A 27889-nucleotide genomic window follows, 5' to 3' on the forward strand; every position below is an offset into this window, starting at 1 on the left:
ATTCCATTGTGGTCAGAGAATACAATCTGTATTATTTCAATTATTTTAAGTTTGTTGAAGTTTGTTTTTTTAGCCCAGGATATAGTTTATCTTGGTATATATTTTGTGGATAACCAAAAAGAATGTGTATTCTGCTGTCATTGGGTGGAGTTTTCTGTGAATGTTGACCAATCCTATTGGTTGGTGGTGTGCTTGAGTTCCTCTATATCCTCACTGATTTTCTCATGAATTGTCTTAGCAATCTTAGCAATCATTAAGAGAGGGGTGTTGAAGTTTTCAGCTCTGTTTATGGGTTTGTTTATTTATCCTTTCAGTTCTGTCAGTTTTGTGCCACATATTTTGCATTTCTGTTGTTTGGTGCATACACATTTAGGATTGTTATGTATTCTTAATTGGTTGATCCCTTATCACTATGTAATGCTTCTCTCCATCTCTGGTATTTCTTTTGTTCTGAAGTCCACTGTATATAATTATATATATATATATATATACATATATATATATATACACATATATATATATATGTATATATATATAAAGTTATATATATATAACTTTATATATATATATAAGTTATATATATGTATATATATATATATGTATATATATATATAACATAGCTATACCTGCTTTCTTTTGATTTGTATTTGTGTGGTAAATCTTTTTCCATCCTTTCACTTTCAACCTACCTATACCATAATAGGAAATATAAAGTCTGTTGTATTTACCTATATATTTTCTGTTTCCATGGCTTTCCTCCTTATGGTATTCAAAATTCTTTTTCATTTCCTTTTGTTTAGATTGCTTCCTTTAATCATTAGTTTAGCATAGGTCTCCTAATGACAATACCATTAGCTTTTAGACAGCATATAGTTGTGGAGGTTTGTGCTTTATAAACTCTGTCTTTTAATTTGTGCATTTAGACCATTTACATTAGTGTAATTATTAGTATGTTAAGGCTTAAGTCTGCAATTTTATTTTTTGTCTTCTGTTTATTTTCTGTTTTTTGAGTCTCTGTTTACTTTTACTTGAATTTCTACACCTTACTCAAATATTTTTTAGAATTCATCTTTGATTTATCTATAGTGGTTTTTAGTCTATCTCTTTGTTTAGCTTTTTCAGTGGTTGTTCTAACCATTACATTACATCTACATTGCTTGTCTACTAGGACCAACATTTACCAGTTCCAGGAAAGTGTAGAAACCTTACTTCCCTTTGTGACCATTTATACTCCCCACTTTATAACATAATTGTCTTAAATATTTCCTCTATATACATTGAGAATCATGTTGCACTATGCTATAATTTTTGTTTCAACCATCAATATAATTTGGAAAACTCTAGAGGAAAAGGAAAATCTACTGTATTTATCTATGTGTTTGCTCTTCCCATATCATTTCTCACCTTATGATATTCCAAAATCCTTATTTTATTATTTATATTTATTTTTATTTATATTTTTTAAATATTTTTATATTTTATTTATTTTATTTATATTTATTTTATATTTATATTTATATTTATATTTATTATTTATATAAGTTCCTTTCACCATTACTTTAGGATGGTTCTGCTGTTGATAAGTTCTGTCATTTCTTTCATCTGAGAATACCTTAATTTCCCTTTAATTAATGAAAAAAATTTTTTTTTCTGTAAGATTCTAGGTTGATGGCTTTTTTCTTCCAATAAATTTAAAAAAAAAAAATGTTACTACCTTCTGTCCTCCATGGTTTCAGATGGGAAATCCACTGTCATTTGAATTCTTTTTTCCCTAGAGGTAACATGACACATCTCTGGATGCGCTCAAGATTTTCTCTAGTTCTCAGAAGTTTGATTATGATGTGTCTTTGGATTTACTCTACGGGGGATACAGTCAGTTTTTTGAATCTGTAGGTTATTTTCTTTTTAGTAATATTGGGGAAGATTTCAGCCATTATCCCCTTGAATACTTTTTCAGTTCCACCCTCATTCTCCTCTCTTCCTGATAGTCTATGACATGAATACTACATATTTCACTATAGACCCACATGTTCTTAAGGCTCTGCTCACTTTTTTTTTCCAGTTTATTTTCCTCTATTTTTCTGATTGGATTGCTTCTATTATTCTATCTTCAAGTTCACTGTTTCTTTCCTCTGTCCCCTCCACTCAGTTGCCAAACCTACTCATTGAGTTTTTCATTTTGGTTATAAATTATTAGTTCTAAAATTTCCATTTGTTTCTTCTCTATACCTTCTAAACATTTTTTGCTGATGCATGCTATTTCTTCTTTTTTTATTAATTATTTTTATTAACATATAATGTATTATTTTCCCCAGGGGTACAGGTCTGTGAATAGTCAGGCTTACACACTTCCCAGCACTCACCATTTCACATACCCCCACAAAGTCCATAACCCAACCACCGTCTCCATACCCTCCTTCCCCCCAGCAACCCTCAGTTTGTTTTGTGAGATTAAGAGTCTCATGGTTTGTCTCCCTCCCAATCCCATCTTGTTTCATTTTTTCCTTCCTTACGCCCCAAACCCCCCACTCTGCCTTTCAAATTCCTCATATCAGGGAGATCATATGATAATTGTCTTTCTCTGACTTATTTTGCTCAGCATATGGAACTAATACTATCTAGTTCCATCCACGTCATTGCAAATGGCAAGATTTTGTTTATTTTGATGGCTGCATAGTATTCCATTGTATATATATATATATATATATACCACACTTTCTTTTTTTTTTGCTGATTTTATTTATTTCAATTATTATTTTTTTAATTTTTATATACCACATCTTCTTTATCCATTCATCAGTTGATAGACATCTAGGTTATTTCCATAGTTTGGCTATTGTGGACATTGCTGCTATAAACATTCAGGTGCCTGTGCCCCTTTGGATCACTATATTTGTATCTTTAGGGTAAAAACCCAGTAGTGCAATTGCTGGGTCATAGGGTAGTTCTATGTTCAACTTTTTGAGGAAACTCCATGCTATTTTCCAGAGTGGCTGCACCAGCTTGCATTCCCACCAGCAGTGTAGGAGGGTTCCCCTTTCTCCACATCCTCTCCAACATCTGTCATTTCCTGACTTGTTAGTTTTAGCCTGGTGTGAGGTGGTATCTCATTGTGGTTTTGATTTTTATTTTCCTGATGCCAAGTCATGTTGAGCATTTTTTCATGTGTCTGTTGGCTATCTGGATGTCATCTTTGCAGAAATGTCTGTTCCTGTCCTCTGCCCATTTCTTGGTTGGATTATTTGTTCTTTGGGTATTGAGTTTGATAAGTTCTTTATATATTTTGGATACTAGCCCTTTATCTGATATGTCATTTGATGCATGTTATTTCTTTGCTGAGACTTTTTAGTGATGGCTGATTTAAAATCCTTCCCAGATAATTTCAAAATCAGTGTCTTTTCTCATTCACTTTGATCTCTTTTTGATTCTGTAGCAACTGATTTTTTAAATTGAAACCTAGACATTTAGGTGTTATGTTATAAGACTCTGGATCTTATTTAAAACTTGTATTATGGCAGGACCCCTCTGACACCCCTTGGGTGGCTTAAGGAGAATACCACCTTATAACTGCTTATTGGGGTGTCAGCCTCCATTGATAGGGTAGGGGAGGATCCTTGTTACTAATGGGTTGGAATGAGAGTTCAGGCTCCCCCATTGGACCTCCAGTGATGCCACCGTGGCTGCAATAAGAAAGGCAGCCCATTATGCTTCCCATGTGGTCTCCACCATACTTTGGAGGAGTTGCATTGTTACTGCTGAGTACTAATGGGAGTCCTGACTCTAAACCAGAATTTTTTTAATGCTACCTCAGTGAGAATGGGGAAGCTGCCTCATTACTGCTGAATTTGAAGATAAGATCAAGCTTCCCATGTAGTCTTTGGGGGACCCATTACCCCTCAGCAAGGATGAAAATCTGGGCTTCTTTCTCCATCTTCTCTGACACCACCTTGGAAGGCATTTTGGAATCCCTTCTTATAGCCTGGTGAGGATGAAAGTCTAGCCTCCCCACTCATCCCCTACTCTTAGGGTAGGGAGGCAGGGGCTGGGAGAGGGGTTGCAATTTTTTCTGTGGAGTTTGGCTAGAGTAGAAAAGTTAAGGTCTTAAAGTTTTATTTCTAGGCTGCCTCTTTCTCTGTCCTTTCACTAGAGATGGCAGACTTCCCTTGGGACATTTTTGTCTGTTACCCATTGACATTTTTGAGTTGCTGGTTTCTCCAGTATCCACTCTGAGATATAAGAAACGAACAAACAAACAAACAAACAAAAAAACCCTGGAAACTCAACAGCATTTTGTTCCTAACACCCCAAGATCTCTGGGTGGTTTGCCTTCTTCTCTCCACCTTTTTAGTCTCCTTATGTTTGTTACAAAATATAAAATGTAACGTTCAAGAATTTTTAGTTGTATTTAGTGAGAAGCATAGGGAAAACTGCATCTACTTCATCTTCCCAGAAGCTCAAGTCAGGAAAATAATTATAGACAGAAAGAAATAAAAAACAAAAGAACAACAAAAAAGAAGATTGGGATGGTGTTTTCTTATTTTCTTTTCTTCTCAGATATCTGTGCTACTGAGAATCAGTTTCAAGGTTGCAAAGAAAGAGTCACTTTCTCTCTCTTCCCTCCTCTGCCCAAACAGAAGTTCAAGCCGAAAATATGTGGCAAGAGCACAAGAAAATGATATGATGTCTATCAATAAATGTTCCACATTCTCCAGCCCAGGAAATGTCACATTTGGTTATGAAATTGAATTTTGCAAAGTAACATGTTTAAAAATATTCCTCTGGCTTAATATTTGTTATAATGATTGACACAGATAGAGATTGAAGAATCAAATCATATGTCCCCTATACACTTTCTCAGGTGCATAAGTTAACAGGCTGACTTCCTGAGTGATTCCAATAACTAGGATTCTCGGTTGCCTTTTGGGCTCCATTGTAACACAGTTGAGAGAACAAGCATCCACACCACTTCCCTGGATGCTGAAAGTGCCCACAAATTGCTTGGCTTGGGAAGGAGCTACCATTGTGCTCCACTTGTCACCCATATGATTGCGGGATCACCACATGGGTTTTATCCAATGTCAGCTTAGTTTTAAATTACATAATTGGATTAATATCCTATCCAAAAAAACATGATCACAACCCTCCCAAAATCTGTGCATTATCATAGCCTCACAAGGTTGAGCCATGAATGAATGAACAAACAATGATGAAATGAACCACTTCCTTTTCATTACAACCCAGCCAATTCTTGAGGGGAAACATAACAAATGGCCTCATACAGCACAGTACAGCACAGCCCCAGAGGGAGAAGTTGGCTCATTCCTGCTAATGGAAACTAGAGGAAGACAATAAAAGGCAAAAACAAAAAAAAAAAAATCTTGGGCACTGAGCAATTACTTTCTCCAGATAACGAAGAGCCTGCCACAGTACCTTTGCACTAGACTATTCGATAAAATGTTGCATCATTAGACAAACATAAGGTATTCTAGTGACCATGTCAGTCCCACCATTTGACTTGAATGAGTCCATAAGACAGGGTCAACCTGCTGGGTCAAGTGATTATTTTCTAAATATCCCTTATATGTAACTATCCATTTACTAGTATCTCACTGGCCTGTCCCAATCATATTTCTACTTCACCTCCACCAGTACCTCTTCCATCCCTATCTGATTAAATAAAGAAAACATCTCCATACAAACAAAAATAAGAAGAATGAGAGGGTTGTTTTTTTTTTTTTTAAATCCTTGAATAATGACCACAGTTCCTAAACAATTTTAGAAGAGCTCTTATAGATCCGACATTGCACCACTTTCTGGACCAGAAGTCCTTCCAGAATGCTCTGTATAAATGATCAATCAGAAATTCATGTCTAGAAACTCATGACTACTCAAGGAAACCCTACTCATCCTACTCATACTTTACTTTTCTCGACAGATTTTGGTTTTTCTTCTTTGGAAACAAAGGGATCAATCCTCTTTCAGTTTCTTGCTATTCCTGAAGTCATGACTACTGCCTCTGACTTGCTCTGTTTTGGCAGTCATGGTTCCAGGATTGAGAAGTCTTATGACAGAAGTATGCACAGATGCTGAGGTACAAAGAATGGTCACTAGGAAAGGGATAACCAGGGAAAATGTCAAGACAATGTCAAAAAAAATCTGAACTGAGCTCACTAAGACAAGTAAGAGTTAATTATGTAGGCAGAGAGAGCAGAAAGAGGGATGAGGGAATTCAGAGGCTTGTTAGGCTGGAGCAGAGGTTAGAAGCGAGGGGGGTGGGAAATGGGCCTGGAGAGGTAGATGGAAGTCAGATCTTGAAGCTGAGGTCCTGACTTAAAATGGAATGAGGTAGAGCTGGGACTGCAAAAAAGTTATTAGAGACTTAGCATGCCCAGAACTTGGATTGTGGACAAACCAGAAGAGTAAAGGGAAAATAAAGGAAACAGTATGGTATCTGTTCCCCTTCTGGTGAACAGAGAGGGTTTAGCAAAGCTTGTGCCTTGATGAAGGTAGGTGAGAGAGGCATTGGCCACTGTGAGGTTTCAGATCCCTCCAAGATAGCCCTGGAGGCAAAATGAACCCTCAAAATGCTGCTGGCCCAGAAGGGAATCAACAGATTGAGTGACATGAGATGAACAGAGGAGTCTTTGCTACTTCCAAGATTCAGCACTTAGCAGTTGAGTCCTGGGGAGACGGGGGGCAAACCCAGTGCAGATGTGTCTTGGGAGCAAGAGTGCCTGCCTAGGAACAAGTCCACTGATGGTGAACAGGCTCTGCCTACTTCAGCTGCCTGGAAATCCTCTATGCCTTTCTGCAGCCTGGCTCAATATCTTCTTTAAAAGAAACTTCTTGATATGACTTTGGTGATAATGCTTGTCCTACATTTTATGATATTTCCAGGAGCTCTAGGAAAGGAGGAATGAGTCACTCATCCTATTCAAGGAAACCAGCCACACTGGGCATTCATGAAATGTTTCTGGGATGTTGGTGCTGGGAATCTAGAGGTTAGCCTACAGAATTTCAAGCAGGGAAGGACACACACAGAGGTGGCGTTGAGGGAGTTCTGCAGCCATACAGCCCAGCAGTTTTCCAGTTGCTATCCTTCAATCTGTTCCTCTTGGCAAGGGAAGTCCATGTGTTCAACATACTTCCAAGAAGGCATCGGGGAGGTGCTCTAAACCTCTTCTTCCCACCTAAGAGCTAATCCAGAAAGCATAGGTGAATTGAAGTAATTTAGTATAAGCACAGCATTAAATTTGATTTCATTTATTCCTATAAGATATCCTAATACCTCAGTTGCATTAAGGCCCTCCCTAGTCTGGTCAAGATGGCCAGTGATTTCCTCATAAGGAACACAGCAGGGCAACCTATACAGATCTTAGAAAGTGTGTCTGGGTAAGGCAAGGGAGCCCAACCTTTTGCAAAGAGGGCTGTATCACCAAGGGCATCCTTCATGGTCCTCCTTCAAACAATCCCTTCCAGACTTTTTACTGCAAACCAAGAAAAATTTAGATTACTGCAGGAGCCTTCCACTGAGTAAATCAAGGACAAATACTAACTTTCTACATGAAATTGTATTACACTCTAATGGGTGAGTTTTCAATTCTTCAAATCCCTCTGTGCTTGGCTTCCAGGAGAGAGTACGCACTGCTTCCCCAGGGTATTCATGCAGGTTCAGACTTTGGCCCCCATCCTCCTTCCACAGCTTCTAACACCACCCCATTCCCAGTCACGGTCTCCCTCCTGAGCAACTCAGCCTTACACCATGGCACCTGACACCATGGCTCTCCACAGTGTACACTTTAATTTTCAGAGTCAGTCCCCTACCGTACTTCTCATACTTAGCTGCAGTTCACGAGCTACCTTCCATTCCTCAGGCACCAAAGTTCTCCATCCTTACTCATGCTGCTTCTCCACCTAAAATACTCTGCTTTGTGTTTCCCTTTCCCTCATTATTCTTCCTTCCTTCTTGACACATTGAAGCTCTTCCTCTGTAAGTCTGCTCTGGTTCTATGAGTTAGAATTTCCTTCTCTCCTATCTCTTTCTCTGTTCTCTCTCTTTCCTCCTCTCCTCTCTGTTCTCTCCCATCCCACTCATTTCTCTTCCTCTTCCCTCTTCCCTTTGATGTCCTATGGAAGTCTCTTAGTAGCTTCCCCTCAATACCATGTATTACAGCTATGTATGTGTCCCTCTGAGCTCCCTGATTACACTGGAAGCTCCCTGAAGGCAGGTAGAGAGACTTCCCTCCTGTTATATTTAGTTCCCACCTTGTGTAAATCAGTAAATGTTTAAGTAATGGGTGAGCCTAGGAAGGATCTTGGACCTGGGTCCTTACCACACTGCCTCCTGCTCTAGCGGCCTTTGTTTCCAGCCTGTCACTAGTTCTTAGGATTGCAGGAGGCCGCATGGTGAAAAACACAGGTGCTAAATGAAGACTTCTTGTGCTTGACACCCAGCTCTGCTCCTCTTCCAGCTGTATGGCCTGGGGCAATTTGCTCAACCTCTCCAGGCCTCAATCTTTCCATCAGCAAAATGAGAATGACGGTATCTATTTCATAGGGCCACTGTGAGAATAAGTGAGGTAGATGGTCCAGTAATGCACTCAACCATGTTGCGGTTATGTGAAATAAATGTTAGGGATTACTGTTTTTATTGCCCCGAACCATACTTGCATGCTGACAAAAAGCTAATATGTGATTCTTAAATCCTCTGCTTTTTATTTTTCAGCAGCAACTCAAGGCAATATATATGGTACCATTTATACGAACACTTATCTAATTGGCTATTTGAGGATGTGGCATTTTCCTTTTAAATCAGTCCTTAGGTGACCTGCAATGGCATCATGTCAGGAAAGAGGAAGGGGGGTGTTGAACTGGAGACCACAACTGGCCCGTTTATTGAGAATCCTAAGAGCGGGGTGTGAGATTGGAGGGGCTCGGCTTTAACTGGGGGTGAGGTCCAGTTGAGGATACAAACTCATAAAATAACATTACCATTTCCCACTAGATATAAATGTTCCTTTAAACAGTTACAACTTGAAAAAAATCACAGTTTTCTGACGAATATAAGGACATATTTTAGAGAGATAAAAATACCCTAGATGTAAATATGACTGGTTTGAAATATATCAACTATGATGAGTTTTCCCAACGTCCATAAAAACCCTGGGTAGCAGAAAGCAAGGCAGGAGTGCTGCTAACATGCAGACCTCACTCAGCCCTGCCATCCCCTGCCCTCTGTGCAAGGGAGCCCTTGGCATTGGCAGAAGAGCACCCCCTCTACCTTCTCCAAAAGCTTTGCATTATGACTCTCTCTCTCCCTCTCTCCACACCCCCATAAACACACACACACGCGCGTGCGCACACATACACATGCACGAACACACACACACACGTACTCACACACTTCTTAGTCCTAGCTTAGAGCTACAGTCAGTCTCAGTTATAATTGCCCTCATTAAAAACCTCTCTGTCGTTTCAGACAGAAGTATATCTCTGGCATGGTCCCAGTAGAAAGCCACATACTTCTTAGCTGAAACAGAAATGTGGGTATAAATATCTCTCTCTCTCTCTCTCTCTCTCTTACACACACGCACACACACACACATACACACACACACACACACACACACACGCACACACACCAAATTGTCGAGCTTTTATTTACATTCCCAGTATCAGAAGAACACAAACAATAAGGAAATGGAATACCCACTGTCCCTGAGGGTCTATATTCTACCTGAGAAATCCGTATGATTTTAACAACACACACAGAATTTCTTCCAGTGTGTGTGGGCATGTTTTGCTCAAACATGTCATCATGATTCCTGCAAACTTTAAATGTTTCTGTTATTCTATTAAATGTATGACCACACAATTGTAAGTGGAATGGCTTCTAAAGCAAACGATTTCAGCTCTTCAAAGAGGAACTTTGTATTCTGGTGGAGGGTTCTGGAAAAAGGGGTGTGAGGTGCATTGCCACAAGCCATTGACATGATGAGTAGTCCCTGGGAGACAGGAAGACTTGCAACTTCTTAGCCTCAGGGAAAATTGCACTGTTATTTTTGGCACACATGCCAGAGGTCACTATTCATGCTCAAATAGCAAGAACAGGCTACAACCCTCGGTCCTCACATGGTAGCCAAAGGGAATGATGACACACACAGACACTCACACACAGGCATATAACCCTTGGGTGGATTAACACACACTTTCTCATTGGTTACTCACAACAGGCCTGGGAATGAAGAAACACAGACACACTACCTATCCCATCTTACAGATGAGCAAACTGCAGCTTCCAGAGGGTCACAGTAACTGCTTAAGAAATGGCAAAGCCAAATCAAACATCTTTCTAGACCTAGGCTCTTCTCTAGACTCCCCATCTTCTGTACTTCCCACTTGCTTGCACTGTCTCAGACACAATAAACAGGACAAGGTAAATAAGAACAATAAATTTTCAGGCCCCAGTAAGCTCTTTGCTTCAGAATAGTAAGATTCTTGTATTTCTGGTTTTCTTTTAATTCTACAAGGGGTAAACCAGTTGATTATCTCAAATATCAAAACTCTTGCCTCCAAGAGGAAAGATATTTCTTAAGGAAAATTCTTGAAGTGAACACATCTGGTTTTTTTTTTTTTCCATCTTAAAATATCACCAATACTCATAAGCATTTACATCCTCTTCACATAACGACTAGTCTTGGGAACACCTTTGCATACATCAAACCAGGTCAGAAAGAGAAAGTCCAGGAAACTAACCTAAAATGTAAAATGACTTGCTCAGGACCACAGGGCTTTTCAGGAGCAGAGAATTCTAGTCTACCAAGCAGTGCCTCCTAGCTGTGATGGTGGCATTGGTAGGGGCCTCCAGAGAAGGCTACTGGGAGTCAGGGCTTGACTTTTCCAAGGGTCCTGGAATAACAAATGATGCAATGTGATACAAGGATGCATTTGAGCATGAAGTTGTGTAGAAGTAAAACTCAGGAAACATAGTCAGAAGAGTAGGGGAAAACTGCAAAGGTTGTTTTATAACCAGTGGAGTTCTTAAGGATAAATTTGAGAGCACAAGGAAGAAATAAAGTGTCCAGGCAGAGGGAATAGTGATTGCCACAGAAGTAAAGTAGCTGTAACTAGACTGTGAGTGTGTAAGACAGAACCATCCAGCCATGTGGCCTTGGCTAAAAGACAAGGATTGCATGTCTACTTGCTAGACAAGGACTAGAAGATTTCAACCTGGAAGTGCCTGGGTCAAGTCTGCATTTTAGATAGATCCCCAGGGCTGTTTCAGGATAAATCCTCAGTGTTGCAGGTGTGACAGGTGGTAGGTGCAGAGGCAGATGGAAGAGACATTAATAAAACCTTTGAGAGACAGCAGCTGAGGGGGTTAAGATTTAAGATACGTGAAATACTGGAAGCAAGGAAGAAAGAGAGGGAGATGTGTTCTCAGACTTCTGGCTTAGGCACAATGTGGGTGGTGATCCTATAAACTGAAGACAGAGAATGGAGGAAGAAGGCCAGGTATGAAAGCTGGTGGAAGTCTGTGAGGGACAGAGTAGTTTTGAGCATGTTGATCTGGAGAATCGGTTGAACGTCTGGGTGGGGCCATCCAGTTCACAGCAAAGGTTCAATGGAGAGGTCAGAACTCGGTATATAAGCTAGGAAGTCATCGGCCATTTGTGGAATCAGGGATATTTTTGTGGAATACAGAAAAGGCAAATCCAGAAAACCCTGACATGACACTAGGATTGCCATTTGAGGAATCTTGTCTCAATATACCCACAGGTGGTGACCTTGAACATTTACAAGGGAGTAGAGGTTGTTGACAAAAGGAAGAGCCTGGCATGGTGGAAATTACTCTCTGGGCAGGGGTTCCAATTTCCTGGACCGTATCACCATAGGGCCAGACTTGACACTATCCAAAAGGATCTCTTCCAGGTTTAATATGCTGTAATTATAAACCTCTCTCTACTATTGTAAATCTGGTAACCAGCACATTTACTCTGGAGGAAAAATCTTACCTTAAGAAAAGGAAGAAGATTTGCCCGAGACTGTGAGTGGAATATCAATGCTTTATTGGCTCTATGTGCCACGCGGTTGCAACTCTCAACTCTCTGATAATGAGGGAAGGACAGAAGAAATTTAAAGATAGCCATCAGAAAGGAGGAATACCCAACCTTTGCATCAACATGGATGGGACTGGAGGAGATTATGCTGAGTGAAATAAGTCTAGCAGAGAAAGTCAATTATCATATGGTCTCACTTACTTGTGGAGCATAAAGAATAACACAAGGACATTGGGAGAAGGAAAGGAAAAGTGAAGGGGGAGAAATCAGAGGAGGAGATGAACCATGAGAGACTGTGGACTCTGAGAAACAAACTGAGGGTTTTAGAGGGAAGGGGGTGGGGACATGGGGGAGCCTGGTGGTGGGTATTAAGGGGAACACATATTGCATGGAGCACTGGGTGCTATATGTAAACAATGAATCTTGGAGCACTACATCAAAAAGTAATGATGTATTGTATGGTGACTAACATAACACAATACAAATTTAAAAAATAAAATAAAATAAAGACATTCTACAGAATGACTGAACTACTTAAACAGAAATGATTTCTACAATAAGTTATGGTATAGATGAGTCAAACTGAGAGAGCTAAATTTAGGGTTTTTAAGGACCCCTCCCCCGTTGATGTCAGAAGTTTCCATGTAACTATAGGGAAGAGAAAAATGCTGATACAGGCTGTATTTTATTTCTCAAGGACTAGGATATTCAACACATCTGAATAAAAATAGCTGCATTTTCCACCCACTAGCAGGACTGGGGTACAAAAGTTGGCAGGGTCCTCGTATCACAAAAGTAAAGTGGTGACACACATAGGAAGATGGCCAAAACTGACAAGGCCTTATAAGGATATAATGCCTGGAATCAGGGTGCCTGTACTGTGGGGACCTTCACCACATAGGGCCGTCAAGCTGAAGCGATCAGTGATCCAGGATGAGGACCTACAAGCACGGAGACAGAGAATGAAGGAGAATCAGGTCATGCATCAGGATACAGGGAGAGGCCATGCAAGCAGAGGGGTTAAACCAACAGCATAGTTAGGCTAAGAGCTGCAGTGGAGAGTCAACACAGAGCCAGCAGAGACAGAACGAGGTTTCTACAGGTCAAGGATGAGTGTCATTAAGTTCTCATCATGGAGTTGCTTCTCCGCATGAATTGTCAGAAACTGCTAGAGTGGGCCCGTTTTGAAGCAGCCTTAATGCCCTTTCCCGTGAACCTGTGTTGCTGTGACAAGTCCCTTTTTGCCTGTTTTCATTGTCTCCGCTACAGGGTGCTCTTAACCTATCCATAATCATGCTATCTATGCATCTCAGTAGAAACCAGATGGCAGGCTAACTATGAAGGGTTGGATGCCACTGCGGGTAGGATGGTAGATCATGGGTCCTTAGGTCTTTCTGTTCTCAAGGGCACGTACCAGTTTAAGTAAGAGGCATCACACTAATTTCATTGCTATGAATACAGGGCTTGTGAAAATCAAGTGTACTTGTGATGTACAAAGTTGTTTGCTGACTCTCAAAGAGAGTTCTTCTGGTTTGGGAATAGTGGTGCCAGAAGGATGAATAATCATTTTGTTAGCTATGCTCCAACACCCAAGTCATGACACATCCTCTCTAGTGCTAGTTGGGCCACTGTAACTTACTTAGCACTGTACCATGGCCATCGGGAACAAGAAACGCCACCTCTGGCTTCTAAGAACTAAAATATTGATGGCAGAGGAGCTGCAGCATGACCACAGGAAGCCAAGAGTCAATGACACACGTTTCCAGGGACAGAATGCTACAGTTGTTGCTCATAAACAAAAGGTCAGAGGAGGAATAATGACAGTATAAGATAACAAGAAAATATTTTTTGCCTATTGGTTTGGCCAAGATTGAAGGGGAAGAAGTTCTCATGCCACTGGCAAGTTGGCAAGAATGTAAGGAAATAAACACTTTTATACACTGTCAGATCCGATCTTTGGGGGGGAACAATTGAGTAATACATGTCAAAATTTTTAATATTCACACTTTTTGATCAGTCTTAACCCTAAGATTTGTCCTCATTATTTAACAGGACAAAGGCACCAAGATGAGTTCAAGGAGGCTCATCACAGCATTTTTATAAAATAGTGGAAAATCGTAAGTGAATTAAATGGAACTGGCTGAAGAAATTATGGTGCATTTACCCATGATGAATGCCATGCAGTCACTTAAAAACGATGGTGTATTCTACCTTAATTGACATAGAAAGAGTGTGACACGATGTTAAATGAGAGAGTAGCTGACAACATTGCACATATAGTATAGATACACTTATAAAAAAGGAATTATATTTCCATATCCATATGTATTCACAAGTACAGAAATGGGAATGAAAAACATTCACTGAAATGTAACAGGGGTTTCCTCTGGCAGTTTTTGGGAGAGAACTCTATGTTCTGATTTATAATTTTTCATTATTTTTGGAGTTTTTAAATGATGAGCATATATTAGTTTCATAATCAGAAAAAGAATAAGGTTACAGAAAAGTAAAATAATAGTGGCCAATGTTTTGGTTACTGAACATGTTAAGAACCCAAGGAAATCAAAGAAATATGAAGAAACTGAAGAGAACTTTTCAGTAGAAGTGACCATTATTCTTAACAGCTCCAAAGTAATTTTTTTAATTAGGACAGATCTAATTTATATATGTATCACTCTGGCTCTCAAACTCAGTGGGTAATAACCTATATCCCAGTTGAAACAAAATGTTTTCAGCCCAAAATAGATAAGGATATAAACCCATCAAAAGTGATAACTTTCAAAGACAACAGGAATTCAAAAAAAGTAAGACAAAGGAAAATGTATAAAATCTACTTAGCTTTTAGGGAAAAAAGAAATCAAATGATGACAAAAATATCAGCTCCAAAAATACCAAAAAAGCTTCAACAGGAGAAAATAGAAAGCAAAGATTGGCATATGGATGTCAAGATTCTAGTGTCAGAGAGGTTTTGAAAATTGGTCGTGCATCACCAATTATATATATCCAAGATCAGTGTGACAGATACTCCCTTCCAAGAGCAATGGCAAGTTTTTTTTTAATGCCCTAAAAATCTCTTTGCAGTGATTGACTGATCGTGTAGCCATAATATGAGATTTTTAAATTCAGTTCATGATTGGTGACCAAATTCTAATGTCGGAAAAAGAAAGGAAAGAGATAAAGTTGTATTAAAGCCACTGTGTCTATTCCCATCTCAGAGGTATCTTACACATAAATGTCTTTTCTTCTCATCTCCAGAAAAAGCACAAAGAAGAAACCGCAGCAATGGCCAGGTTGACAGAATCCATGAGTGAGTAACGTGAAATTTATTTTTTTAACTTGAAATTTATTCTTTATTTTTGGTTTTTAATGGGAAACCATAAAATCATGCAAAAAAAATCTCTTTCTTCGTGATTATCTCTCTCATCTAGGCCTGTGATCACCAAGGCCAATTTCATATATATTATACTGTGCTGACGTTACAATATGCATTACTTGAAATTCTCCTTGTCTGGAGTTGAACTCTGTGCTGAAATTGTTATTCAAAGTATGGGGTTTTATTTGTAGGTCTGTGTTGAGGATTGGGACCCACAATAATTCCAATTAGTTAAAGCAGATATTTCACAGGCTGGGTAACCTAAAGAGAAGAAAGAAAGGTTTGTCACTGTTAAACCTTTCAGGTGTACTTCAGAATTTTAGGATACAATGATTTAAAAATGGAGTGTTTGATGTGGAAGTAGCTGGTAATGATTCAGGTTTGGAATGGATCAGTGGCATAATGCTCTAAGCTCTTCAGTTAAATAAACAGGATACACAAAGCATTTTTAAAGGAAAGAAGAATTAATTATAATAAATCCCTTCTGCAAAATGAGAAATACAGTTCCATGCATTGAAGTTTGAATATTAAAGACCATGTGGATATGAAATACAGACAATGCAGTTTCTTCCCTTTGGAAGTATACATTTTCCTGGTGATATAATTCATATCTGAAGTTACAAGGGAAGCTTGCAGACACTTCTCCGTCATCATTCAGTCCATGAACACCTTATTAAATTTGACCTGCATAGTTAACCATTAACCTTGCCCACATTTAACTGGGCCCCTGCTTCCTCCTTCTGCTGTTCCTCAAATCATGAGGAACTATTAAATCATGAGACTATTAAAATACAAGTGTTCTCCTGTAGCATACTGAATGAATCCCCTAAAAATCTTCCCCTTTCAAGAAAAAGAGTAATGTTAAAAAGATCTTTACATTGCATATCTTTAATTCCTGGCCCAAAACTGTGCATGATTTCATTTATCTTGAGCATTAATTTTAACCATACAAATGGTGATTCCAGGGGCTGCACAACCCCCCCACAATGTACATGCCTTTCTTCCAATAGTTTCTGTATCAATCCAGCCCTATCTCTGCCCCACCCTTCTTCCTACCTCAAGTCTTGCAGATTACAACATTCCAAAGCATTGGTGACTTGGTTTGAAGAACCCAAAATTGGTTCCCTGTAAGGGAAAGGACCTTAAGTCATGGAATGTGCTCTTCTCAGACTGAGAAGGAAATAGTGAGGTGACCAGTACCATCACAAAACTGACAAACCTGTGTTGTCAAACTATGCAGTGGGACCGTGGACAACACCAACTTACTCACAATCCATGGCACATTCTCAGATTTAGCTCTAATCTCTAAGTCCAAAGTCACCAGAACAAAAGACCCACACAAATTCTCCGAACGCTAGAAGGATCAGTGGCCTGGAACACAGCATCACTGCCAATGAATGGAGTCTTGAGTGTGGGAGAAAATTGAACTGCATGGTGTTGCATGTGAGTTGGGATGCTAACAGTTTTCACAATGAGGTCCATGTTAGAAACTGATGTTCTAGTTCAGTGAACTTTTCAACTCTTCTAACTGAATTGTAAAACATTAAGGGCACTATAAGAGTCAATATTTTCAACATGGTCAGTATTTCTGATAAAGGTGGTCTAATTTTTCTATCTCTATGGGATCCTGATGCATTTAAGTTAGAATTCCCCCCCCCCAACACCACCACCACCACTGGACTACTGATTTCTTGAGTTCCGGTTTCAGGTTTACTTCTGCAATAATTTTAATGACTTTGACCCATGAATCTATTGGCTTAAGAGAATTCTGTAAAAATTGAATTCCAAACCCTTGCGTAGGTGAAACGGTGGAGCCATTCTTCTAATTTGCTTTGTCTTTATGAAAAAGATTACATGGGTATGTTCAATGCACAAGGAAATTTAGAGAGTGAAAACAGATCTTAGAATCCTACTCAACATTCCAGTTTACTGACCCTTACAAAGGTAAAGAACACTATTATAAAAAATACCTAATTCTTGTAGGCACCTGCTATGAAAGTTAATCATGCAGTCACCACTAATAAACATTTCATCAAAACTAAACTCATGAATAATGTTACAAACAGCTATACGTTGATGGTACATAGGAAATCTACAAGGAAGTAAATACATAATTACAAGTAGGGAGATTCTATCCGTAGGCTAAGCAAAGAATTAGCATGCAATTACGACACAATAAGTTTGATGGGAACATCAAATCCATGGCCACTGGGGAAAAGAGACATAAACAGAACCACAAATGCCCAGGACACAATGCTCTGAATGGTTTTCCAGAGTCAGTAAACACTTTGCTTGTTAATCTGCCAAGCAAAAGCCATCTGGTTACTAGAACATCTCTATGTTTAACCAGAATCAGATGGAGATTCTTCTCCTATCACCATGGGGGCCCAATGTGATCAATGGGTATGCAAGTACCACAATGGGGATATGGTATCTTCTCCATCTTCTAGACCAGGGATAAGGAGTATTTTTTCTATGTGCCATTAATCACCACCTCAAAAAAAAAAAAAAAATCTGTGTTCATCTACCAATTCTTTAAAAGGGCAAGCAGAAGACACAAAAATGTTAGCAGATTTTTAAATGTTTAATAAAAGGAAACTTCATTTCATCAAAGCAAGATAACTCTTCAAAATAGTTTTATGCCACATTGTTAAAATGAGGAGGGGGCATGAAAAGGAAGAAAAAAAAAACAGAAAGGAAGAAAAATGGATGTGGAGGAAGAGGTAGACAGTAAAAGTAGACCTGAGAAAAATACAAGGGAAAAAGTATCTATGAGAAAGACCCAGAGATGGAGCTGTTAAAAAGGAAAGGCATCAAATCACAGGGAGCAAAAGAAGACAAGTAAGCATAAAGGAGAGGAGGTGAGGAGAGGTATTAACAGAAAGAGGCTTAGTGGGGTCTGAAATTAGTGGACTGCAAACTTGGATTAACCAGTGGTGGGCTTTCAACCCTTCAAAAGCTATTGATTTTTTACCGCTGCCAGTTGACATTTTAGGCTCTGTCTGCATCTTGGAAATGGATATATTCATACTTACACCACCAGAAGCCCAGTTCCAAATGGTGCAAACAAAACCCACTTTGGAAGAAATTACTCTGAGCTTGCCCATCAGTGACCAGCACTTTACTACCCCAGGCACTAATTGAAACTGAGCTGAGCCTGACCAGTGGAGACTGCCAACCTTGTCTATAAATCATCATCTGGTGACCCAAACAAGGAAACCACACGCTGCACTGTGCTGTCAGTAAAGGTGTCATTGGGGAGGGCAGGGTCTGTCCTGGTCACTGGGATCTAGGTCAGACAGTGACGGTCTAGAAATGTCCCAAGGCATGCACATGGCCTGGGGGCTCCAGAATCTTGGTCTGTATGAGGTACCTCTGTATGTTGTGCTTACATAAGTTTCTGTAGGTAATTCACTTCATAATCAGTGCATGCTCATGTATCATTGCCACACCTCGAGCTCCAGTAAACATGTCAAATACAGCATGGGGAGTCTCACCACATGGGTCCATTCATAATGTGGATTATAACCAAATATCCATCTTGTGCATGGTGATGGGGTTGCAAGGATGGAACAGGTAGGGACGCTGGCCCTGTTGCCTTCCAGGCTGCAGGGCCCTTCCCGGGGCCCCCCATCTGGCACTCTGCTGGCACCCCACTCCCACCTCTTCCTGGAAGCAACAGCATGTCAATGCAGTAGCAAATGGTGCCCAGGGCCAGCTAACCCCAAATGCTAACCCAGGTTGACTTCCTCGGCTTCCTTTTCCACCTGCCCACCTCTCTCAGCACATGTTCCCTAAGCATTTCCTCTGCCATCTGTAGGATCCTTTCCAGTCTTCCCCAGGAGCCACCCCATCAGGCTGCACCCACCCTACCCGCCCTGTTGTCTCCGTGGTTGTCACAAACATCACACACCTGCACAGGAAAGACAAGAGCTGCTCATTTTCATTCTTAGATACACAGTCTAGTGCCAACTATGCCCTGAGTAGCTCCAGGGAGGTCCCTCCCAGCCTGGACAGAGACAAGTGGGCTGTGGTTCCTCCCACTGCCCATAACCAGAGCCAGGGGCCTGTTTTGTAGGTGCTTAAAGATCTTAGCTGTCTGCATTAATGCAGAGGGAATTCCTCCTGTGATGAAAGAAACAGCTCAAATTTAGCCCAGATTTGAAATTGTTTAGTGTCAAAAGAAGTGAAGAGTGAGAACCCGCTACAATCACTGCACATGAAATTAGCTCCATTCAAGCGCAGTGTTTTTTTAATCATTTATTCCCTCCTTATGGAGATGCTATCATAACCCTGGCATTGTGTTAAGGTGTGGAAAGACCAAAAAACAGGGTCCCTGCCTACACCATGTGCAGTGTTTTGGGGAGGCAGGAAACTCACTGCCACCATGCAGAGCAGCACATCCTGGCAGAGGCTGCTGGACAAACATTGCCATTTGAAGGCAGATGTCCAGGCAAGATCTCCCTCAAAGGACTTCCATAAAGGTGCCCAAAGGGTGTGCAGATGCCACGAGGCAGCCAGTGGGCATGTGAGTGCCAGGACCTGCACCCAGCACAGGGAAGGACAGAGGTGTGAGGATGTGGCCAGTGGGGGGAAGAGCAAGGTGTCGATGTGGCCTCAGCAAGGAGCTGGGGCAGGGACACAGCAGATGGCTGGGCACATGAGCCAGTCGGACAGTGAACAAGGGTGCAGCTTGGGTTTCTCCTATGGGGGAGGAGCAGCACTTAAGATTTTTAAGCAGATCAGCCTTTTAGAAAGATTGCCAAAGACCTCACTGTGTGCACTTCTGATCTGGGCAAAGGCAGACAGAGGCAGCCAGGAACTGAGACCGCAGACGAGGGCAGATCAGAATGTGTGAAAGAGGCAGTGATCAGAAGTGACAGAGAGGAGAAGGGGGGATGTGGGGATGCAGCATAGGCTTTGAGCTTTGGGAAGGGAACAGGTGGAAGCTTCCAGGAGCCCTCCGTGCTGGAAATGCCCACAGGAGAAGGAGTGTTTTGAGGTGTTGATGATGCAGTGGGTTCAAATTTGAAGGTACTGAGCTGAGGAGATGTACCCTAGTAGGGCACAGGCTCCAGCTGTTCGGAGTTTCTTTGTCAACACGGTCAGTGTGCCTGTAGGAAAGGTGTCCCCTCTCTCAGGGGTGCAAATGGGCAGCCGTGAACGTGTTGGGAGTGACCAGGATTTCTGCCACCCAACACACACACCCGCACACACATACACACACCCAAATGTGCACACATGTGTATTTATTGCTCCTCTGTGCCACATGTCCACACTGGTCAGGCATGCACTGGGCACTTCAGGATCACCCAGAGGTTCTTTCTCCTCTGTGGCTTTAGGTTCACCGCTATGATGGTGAGAACATGGCATATCAACACTACACCTTAGAATTCCACCCAGAAGTGACACGTGTCACTTCTACTCTCATTGCATTAGCCACAAGCCAACACCACACCCAACCTCCAAGATGGAAGGGGTGCTTGGAAGGAGGATGTACAGCCAGCTCTAACCAAAGATGGAGGGACTGAATGAACTGTATGGTGGAAATGTTGAGAAGCCAGAATGAGAGGCAGGGAGACAACTGACTGCCAAGCAAAGGCAGGGGACCACCATCACCCTAGGTCATGAGGATGGAAGAAGGCGGCATCTGGGAGCTACACAGGAGATGGGATTGCTGCCAGAGGTTCCTCCTGAGGCCTAGAAGAGAAATAGAAATATCCTGAAGAAATATCTTCGAAAAGGAAATGTGGATGGGAACAGCCAAGACAGAGAATTCAGGAAAGCAGGTATCAGAATTTTCCTTGAGAGTCTCTTTGTCCCTTGGTTCCAGGGTTCCAAAGAGGGAGAATGGAAGCATGATCCCCTTTCATGTTCAGCCCATGTGTCCTGTCCTGCTTGCTGGGATATCATAAGCTGCTTACCACGGTGGAGAAAGTGCCCACCTACCCTCTCAGACACGTCATTTCCAGTGCCCCAGGCCAGACCCTCTTGGTCAAGGCGTAGGATTTTAGCACAATGTAGCACACTTCTGCAACCCCCTACCGCATGGGAAGGGACCAAAGTTACAGGTTCAGGCAGACATGACACACAGGCTTGGCCTCCACTCATGGCCAGCCCAGACCTCGCAGCAGGACTGGCTGTCAGGGGCCATGGAGGACAGTTCAGATGGGGGCAGACCTGTTCTTGTATGAAGTCGCTGGGGTGCTAAATGCCACTTTATCCTCAGAGACTAAGCTCCACGGGACCCACCAGATAGTGCTTTTTAAGGCATACCTTCTCCTTTCCAATAAAACTCAGACACTTCGAGATCTGTCCCCGAAGTTTACACTCACACAGGAAGTCACAGCATCATCTCACAAGGGACCAACTTAAAGTCCAGCTCCTTGCTCCTGACTCCTCAGTCCTGCCATTACATGGTCTGTACCACGCTTCATTACTTCATTCTCTAAATGAGCTCCTCAGTGAAAGCCAGCGAGGCAAGCATAGCTGCCTCTCATACCAAGGCAGAGGGTCTTTCTAACAGGGAAGTTTCGGGTCTTTGTGAAGCCCCCAACACTCTGCCTCCATCAGCCCTCTCTAGCAGTGTGCCTTCAGCCCTTCCTGGCTGCCTTGCCCTTCCCCCTCTTCTCATCTGCCTTCCTCTGTGACAGAAGGTGTGTGTCACTGTGCCCATCTAGTATCTCCTCTCGACTCTCCTCCGGTAGTTCCCCAGCTCCCCTCCTTTCATATCTCCCAGCCTCCTGGGTGGATAGGAAGCCAGCCTCAGCCCCTCCTGCAGGTGCACAGATGCTGAGGAGCTACAGGGCTGGGTGTGGGCCGGCACTCACGCTGACGGCTCCAGCCCTTGCCGAACTAAGCCACTCAACCATGTGCTTCTGGGGGTAGGTTCTGGAGGCCCAGCCTAGAAGCTGGTTCTCTCATTCTCCCTTAACCCTGGGAGCTATAGCATATCCCTAAACAACTCACCCAGTCACACTCGCCAGATTGGCTTTGTCATCTTGACTAGTAGCTCGGACTGTTAAAGGTTGACCTACAGCACGAGGGGAGGGAGCCGCAAGGGTGGACGCCAAGAGGGCCCAGCTCCAAGGGGAGCAGAATGTAGATATATGTGGAAGCTTAGGTTGCACATTCAGTCTCCAGGCAATATACCATCTCAGTCCCACTGCTAGGCAGAAAAGCTTCCTTTGATCCAAAGCCGAAGACAGTCAGCAGGCGTTTCCCTGTCTGTGTTCCTCGGAAAAGCTGTTATTTTTTTTTTCCACTATGAGGCACGTGCTTGTCCTTACTGGAAAGCATCTTTTAAATTCAAGGATAATTGCTCTCTAGTTGAGATCAGGGGCGTGTTCAGTGGAATCAGAGCTCCTAACTCTGAGGCCAGAGGGCCAGGAACGGACTTTAGTCCTCCTTCTGCTTAGCGGCCTGATCCTAGTCTCCACGGGGATGGGTTCTTGGCCACCCCTCCTCCCCTTCCCTGTCCCCTAAGGTGGGACTTCTTGCTCCTGTGATCTCCATCTGCCTCTCACTGCAGAGCCTGCCTCCAACAATCGGCTCCTCCCTTGCCATCCCCGGAACAGCCTGTCCTGGAACAGCCTATAATTTAAAGGATTTCACTGGTGGAAACACACACAGCAATGTTCAAAATGGCAAAATGAGTGAATTTCAGCATAGGGTGCCCGACATTTGTATAAGTTATTACTGGTCTTGGTGCCAGTGGAAATGGGGCTAGACCTGTTTTCTCAAGCTTATTTCCAGAGGTCACTTTGACCCCCATCTTCTGATGAATGTCAGACTTGGTCACCAAGACACTCTTCCCTGACCCCTGTGCCTCCTCTCTGGCAATAGGAACACTGTGGCTGGGGTTTCTCAACTAAGGCACCTTTCACATTTGGAGCTGGGTAATTCTTTGTTGTGAGGTTTTGTGCATGGTGGGGTGTCTAAGAGCACCTTTACCTCAACTCACCAGATGCCAGTAGCACCTTCCACCAGTTGTGACAACCAGTGTCTTCAGACATTCTCTGATTTGGCCTGGGGAGAGGCTGGGAATCACTGTTCTAGGTAAAAGCAGGAGGAAGGTGAAACAGACACTAATTACTTTTCTTCCGCAGCAATGGTGGGATTTGCTAGTGGACGGGCAGACCCTCCTGAGACTTTGGTCTCCAGTGTCTGTCCATGTCCCAGCTTCCCACCACTACTTAGTTAATGCAGGAATGGTCAACCTGAGCCACTCCTGGAGGCCACCAAGAGAGTCTGTCTGCCTGGGCTGCCTGACTTTGGGGACAACCAAGCCATTTGTATTTCTATTTTATTGATGATGCAATTGAGTCTCAGAAAGATGGAGTGATTTTTCCACTAATGTTCAAGAAGAGAGCAAGAAATACCACAGCTTTTGGCACTGGCAGAAACTGGAGGGGTGGAAAGTGGGCAGGGGAGGAGGTGGAGACCAGAGTTCTTCTGGAGACTACCAGGGGTGTCCTTCTTTCCAAACAGCAGTTTTTAGGACCTCCCCCTGGACTCTCTTAATAATAATTTTTCTCCCTCACTTTGTCCTTCCAAGCCATTGGTGGTGGAAAGCCCAGCTCTGGGGCAGCCACATCCTCTCTGACCTTCTTCACTGGTTTCCATTTGTCCCCATCTCAGGGGACACCAGTGTCATTGGCATTTCACTGGAGTGGCTTCCTCCCTTGTTTAGGATCACTGGGACTTTGTTGCTTTTACAGAAGGTAATCACACACAAGGCAGATGTTGGAGGCATGAGTCACCATGGCAAATTGGAGTCAGCTGCCCAAGCCAGGATGCTATTTACCATCCACTGCAGCCACAAGCAACCAAAACGCTTTACCTCTGTCTTCTCTTCCAATTCACACATGCCGCAGCAACAGGCTGTGCTCCTCAGGCCCTCTTTGCCCAGACAGTGGGGTGCTCAGATGACATCCCAGAGCTATGGAAGAGCCATGGCTCCCACTCAAGACCCAAGGGCTGAGCTACTGGTCCAAGATGGGGACCCAGATCCCATAGGGAATGGGAAACACACCCACCCCCACTTGCCTTTGCTCCAGCCCAAACTAAAAAAGTAAACAAATACATTTTTAAACTCTCTTCCCTCAGACTTCCTCCCTTGCCTCCTGCCTCCCACCAAATGCCACCCCGTCTCATTGTCCTTCCTCTCCCTCCTCCCACATGCTGCCACCTGGCTTCAAGAGCCTGCTCCAGCCTCCCACCACCTGCCACCAGCTCATGATCCTTCCCCCCCCCCCCCCCCCCCCCCCCCCTTCCCCCCCCCCCCCCACCATCAACTGCTCTGCTAACAACAGATCTCATCAAGGAAGACAGAGGGGGAATGAAAAGATGTGTCTCTCTGGGGCTGGGTCACCTCAAGGCAGACTGTGGGGTTGGGAGTTACGGTCCCAAGCTTTTTTCTCAGGCTGCAGAGCAAAGGGTCCCCTGCCCAGAGATGTGGTCACGAGGAAGTCTGGAATGTAAGGGACAGATGCCCAACAGGACAAGCAATTATGGGCAACCAAGAGTAGGAGAATGTGTGTGTGTGTGTGTGTGTGTGTGTGTGTGGTCTGTGCATGTTTTAGGTAGCCTGAGATAAGGCACTGGAGATGTGAGTGAGCAGATAATAGGAGGGAGCAATGGAGAATAGTGAATTCTAAAGGCTCCAGCTTGAAAACAGAGCACCAGGACTGGCAGGGGACCATGTCCATGACAAGTGCACAGTGTTTTCTCACACCCGGATCAATGTGATCTCTTGGGCAAAGGAATTTGCTTTTCACCTTGTGCAGCCCTCTTTGCTTCATTGATATTCCCAGGGAAGGGAACCCACTGGTCCCTCTGCAGGTCTACTGTCCCTCCCACTCTCAGCCCTGCTCTCCCTCCTGATGACAAGCTGGGACAGGCTGTGGGCTCATCACTTCCCGCTGCCTCCCTGAATTTGTCTAGGGAGGGGAGGCAGGCAAGGGAAACACCTGGCTTCTGGCACTGGGGAAGACTAAAATCAGGTGGAGGTGGGTGGCACCTAGTGGGAGAAAGTCACTTCCAAGACCTCACCAAGTCTTGGCTTCACCAAGAGGAAAGAGCTAAGGGAGTCAGCAGTAAAAACATTGCTGCCTACATTTCTCGTGCACTTTTCTGCTTTGATTTAATCTCCCTCACAAGATATTAAATTTCAGACTCAAAGGCTTTAAGAGGAGGGAGGCATCTTGATTTTAAATATTGACTCAGAGAATTGCTTTGCAGCCCAGAACTGCATTTATAAAAGTTTCTACACAATTAGCAAACATCCCTGACATGCATGCGGGATCCCAAAGAGAGGTCTGTCAGCCACTGTGATCCCTGGCACTGCTGAGTCTAACTGCTCCACATCCTAGCCATGAACCCACTGGCATATTACCCATTCTTCTCTGCAACTGAGCATAGCAACCACCCGGCACTGTTTTAATAATGGGCATAGAATTAAAACTATATATGTGCGTGCATGTGTGTATGTGTACACACACAAACTAATATGTATATTTATGTACATAATATATTATATAATGTCTATAAATAATTGCATTTAAATATGAATCCACATGTGTAAGTTAATAGGTACATTGAAAGTTTATGTATATGTAGAATATATGTTCTTATACTGAAAGCTAACCTAAAAGCATTTAACACAGCAGTTGTCCCACAAAAGGTACTATTATCGCCATACCTCATTTTACTCTTCTCTAGCTGTTATAAGTATATTTATATTGTCCATTTTCATCACCTTGTACTATATCCAAGTCTCTTAAAAAATCAAGGATTATGACACGGTTCCATGATTTTATAAATTGGCATTAGGTACTAAAAATTTATTATTGAATGATTTGGACTACTTGGAGGGTTTTAATATGTGGTGTTTGTTACCTGTGTTACATCTGTGCCCAACATGTGACCTTATGAGAATCTCCTTATGGGCTTCCTTGCTATACATCAGTACTCTTTTCAACTCAATCTACGGACTCTTCCCTCACATTATCATCTGGCACAGATGTGATAATGATGGTGTCCACTCCCTGGACTCATACAGTCCAGCTCTCAAATTTAAGAGAGAGAAAACTCACTTTTGATTTTCTGAAGTCAAACCCAAACCAAACTTCACTCCCTTCCAGGTCACTAGGGATGTTTTTCACTAAGTATTTATTTAACGCAGATCATGGTTCTAGTTCTTACCTAGAACTACATGTCCAATGAAATCAAAGAAAAGAACCCAATGATCTGTGTGCCCTGAGTGCTAAATAATCCCTTTCCCTAGATAATTTTCTCCTCCAAGTTGCTAAGCCCTAGCCTGCAGGGATAGGCCTTTTCTGTTTTCTAGCACACAAGAACGTTCTCAGTTAGATAATGGCTAGGAAGAAACAAGTCTGGATTTTTCTCCTAAAATCCAGGATGCTGGTCTGGATTTTTTTTTTTTAATTCAGAATGCTCTCCTCTTGTATATGTTCCAAATTCTCTTTCCTTGGCTTTAATGAAGGGAAAGGTGTCAGACGCATCTCCAAGACTCTCCCATGGAGAAGGTTTTTTACCATCCTTTCCTGTCAAACTTAGAAATATCACTCTGTGGCCACTGAGGAAAGAAGAAATAATTTCTTGGACAAATCGAGTTGCATTCCTCAATTACTTTGCATGATCTTTCTCTGCATCCTCTTAAAAAAATAATCTGATTTTTAATGTAAATCAGGAGTGAGTCCATCACAAACAATTAACCAAGTAATAGCGAAGAGCTTACCAGTAGGCACCATGAGTGTATGTGGAGGGTGAGGTAAGCTATAAGAGCTCTTGTCTTGTCATAAGAAAGTAAGTGACAAAATTCCAAGTGAGTGGGGGATACCAGAAGACCCCACCTTTGATTTTTTTTTAAACCATAACACATCAGATGAAGTACAACTCAACTACATACTTGTTGGAGGAACCAAGTGTACATTGTGATTTACCAAAGACAAGATCATCCACAAGGATAACTTTGAATCTACTCGCTGTCAAACAAAATGGTAACCATTTGCTCATTTCTGGGCTTGAGTATTATTGACCCCAGAATTTCTCAACACAGAAGCTGAGGTGTGAAAAAGGAGAGACTCATTTGTGGGGGTCCAAGAAGGCTCCAGGAAATCTGGGCCTTGGAGAATGGACAGGCTTTCTTAAGGAGAGAAGAAAGGGTTACAGTGCTGTAGGTTAAGGGGGTGTGGAGAGAAAAGGGGGTGGACATGAGGTGGGTAGTCCTTCTCTTGGAGAGCACAATGGAGGCAGAAGAGCACAGGGGTGTATGGAAAACAATGATCAGGATGTATTGACAAAAGCTGGATATTTTAAGTGGGGAGATAGTTAAAGTCTAGGAACAATGGATGGGGTCAGTGAGGCATTGAATGTTGGATAGGAAGTTTGTAAGTTATCTGACAGACCAACATTTTCTGAAGTATATTCCTCA

General features: G+C 42.4%; 1 protein-coding gene across 3 annotated transcripts in view; it reads left to right on the forward strand.

The window, feature by feature from the left end:
- The window catches only part of KCNJ6 (potassium inwardly rectifying channel subfamily J member 6), a 263591-nt gene that overhangs the window by 66334 nt on the left and 169368 nt on the right, over positions 1 to 27889 (forward strand). For all 3 annotated transcript variants that reach the window (XM_032865328.1, XM_032865326.1, XM_032865325.1), the window contains one exon: positions 15315 to 15366. In XM_032865328.1, the coding sequence (XP_032721219.1) occupies positions 15342 to 15366 (25 nt within the window). In that variant the 5' untranslated portion in view covers positions 15315 to 15341. The remainder of the gene's footprint in view (positions 1 to 15314; positions 15367 to 27889) is intronic.

The sequence above is a fragment of the Lontra canadensis genome, unplaced genomic scaffold (assembly GCF_010015895.1).
Source record: "Lontra canadensis isolate GAN:19392208 unplaced genomic scaffold, GSC_riverotter_1.0 scaffold29, whole genome shotgun sequence".
Lineage (NCBI taxonomy): Eukaryota > Metazoa > Chordata > Mammalia > Carnivora > Mustelidae > Lontra > Lontra canadensis.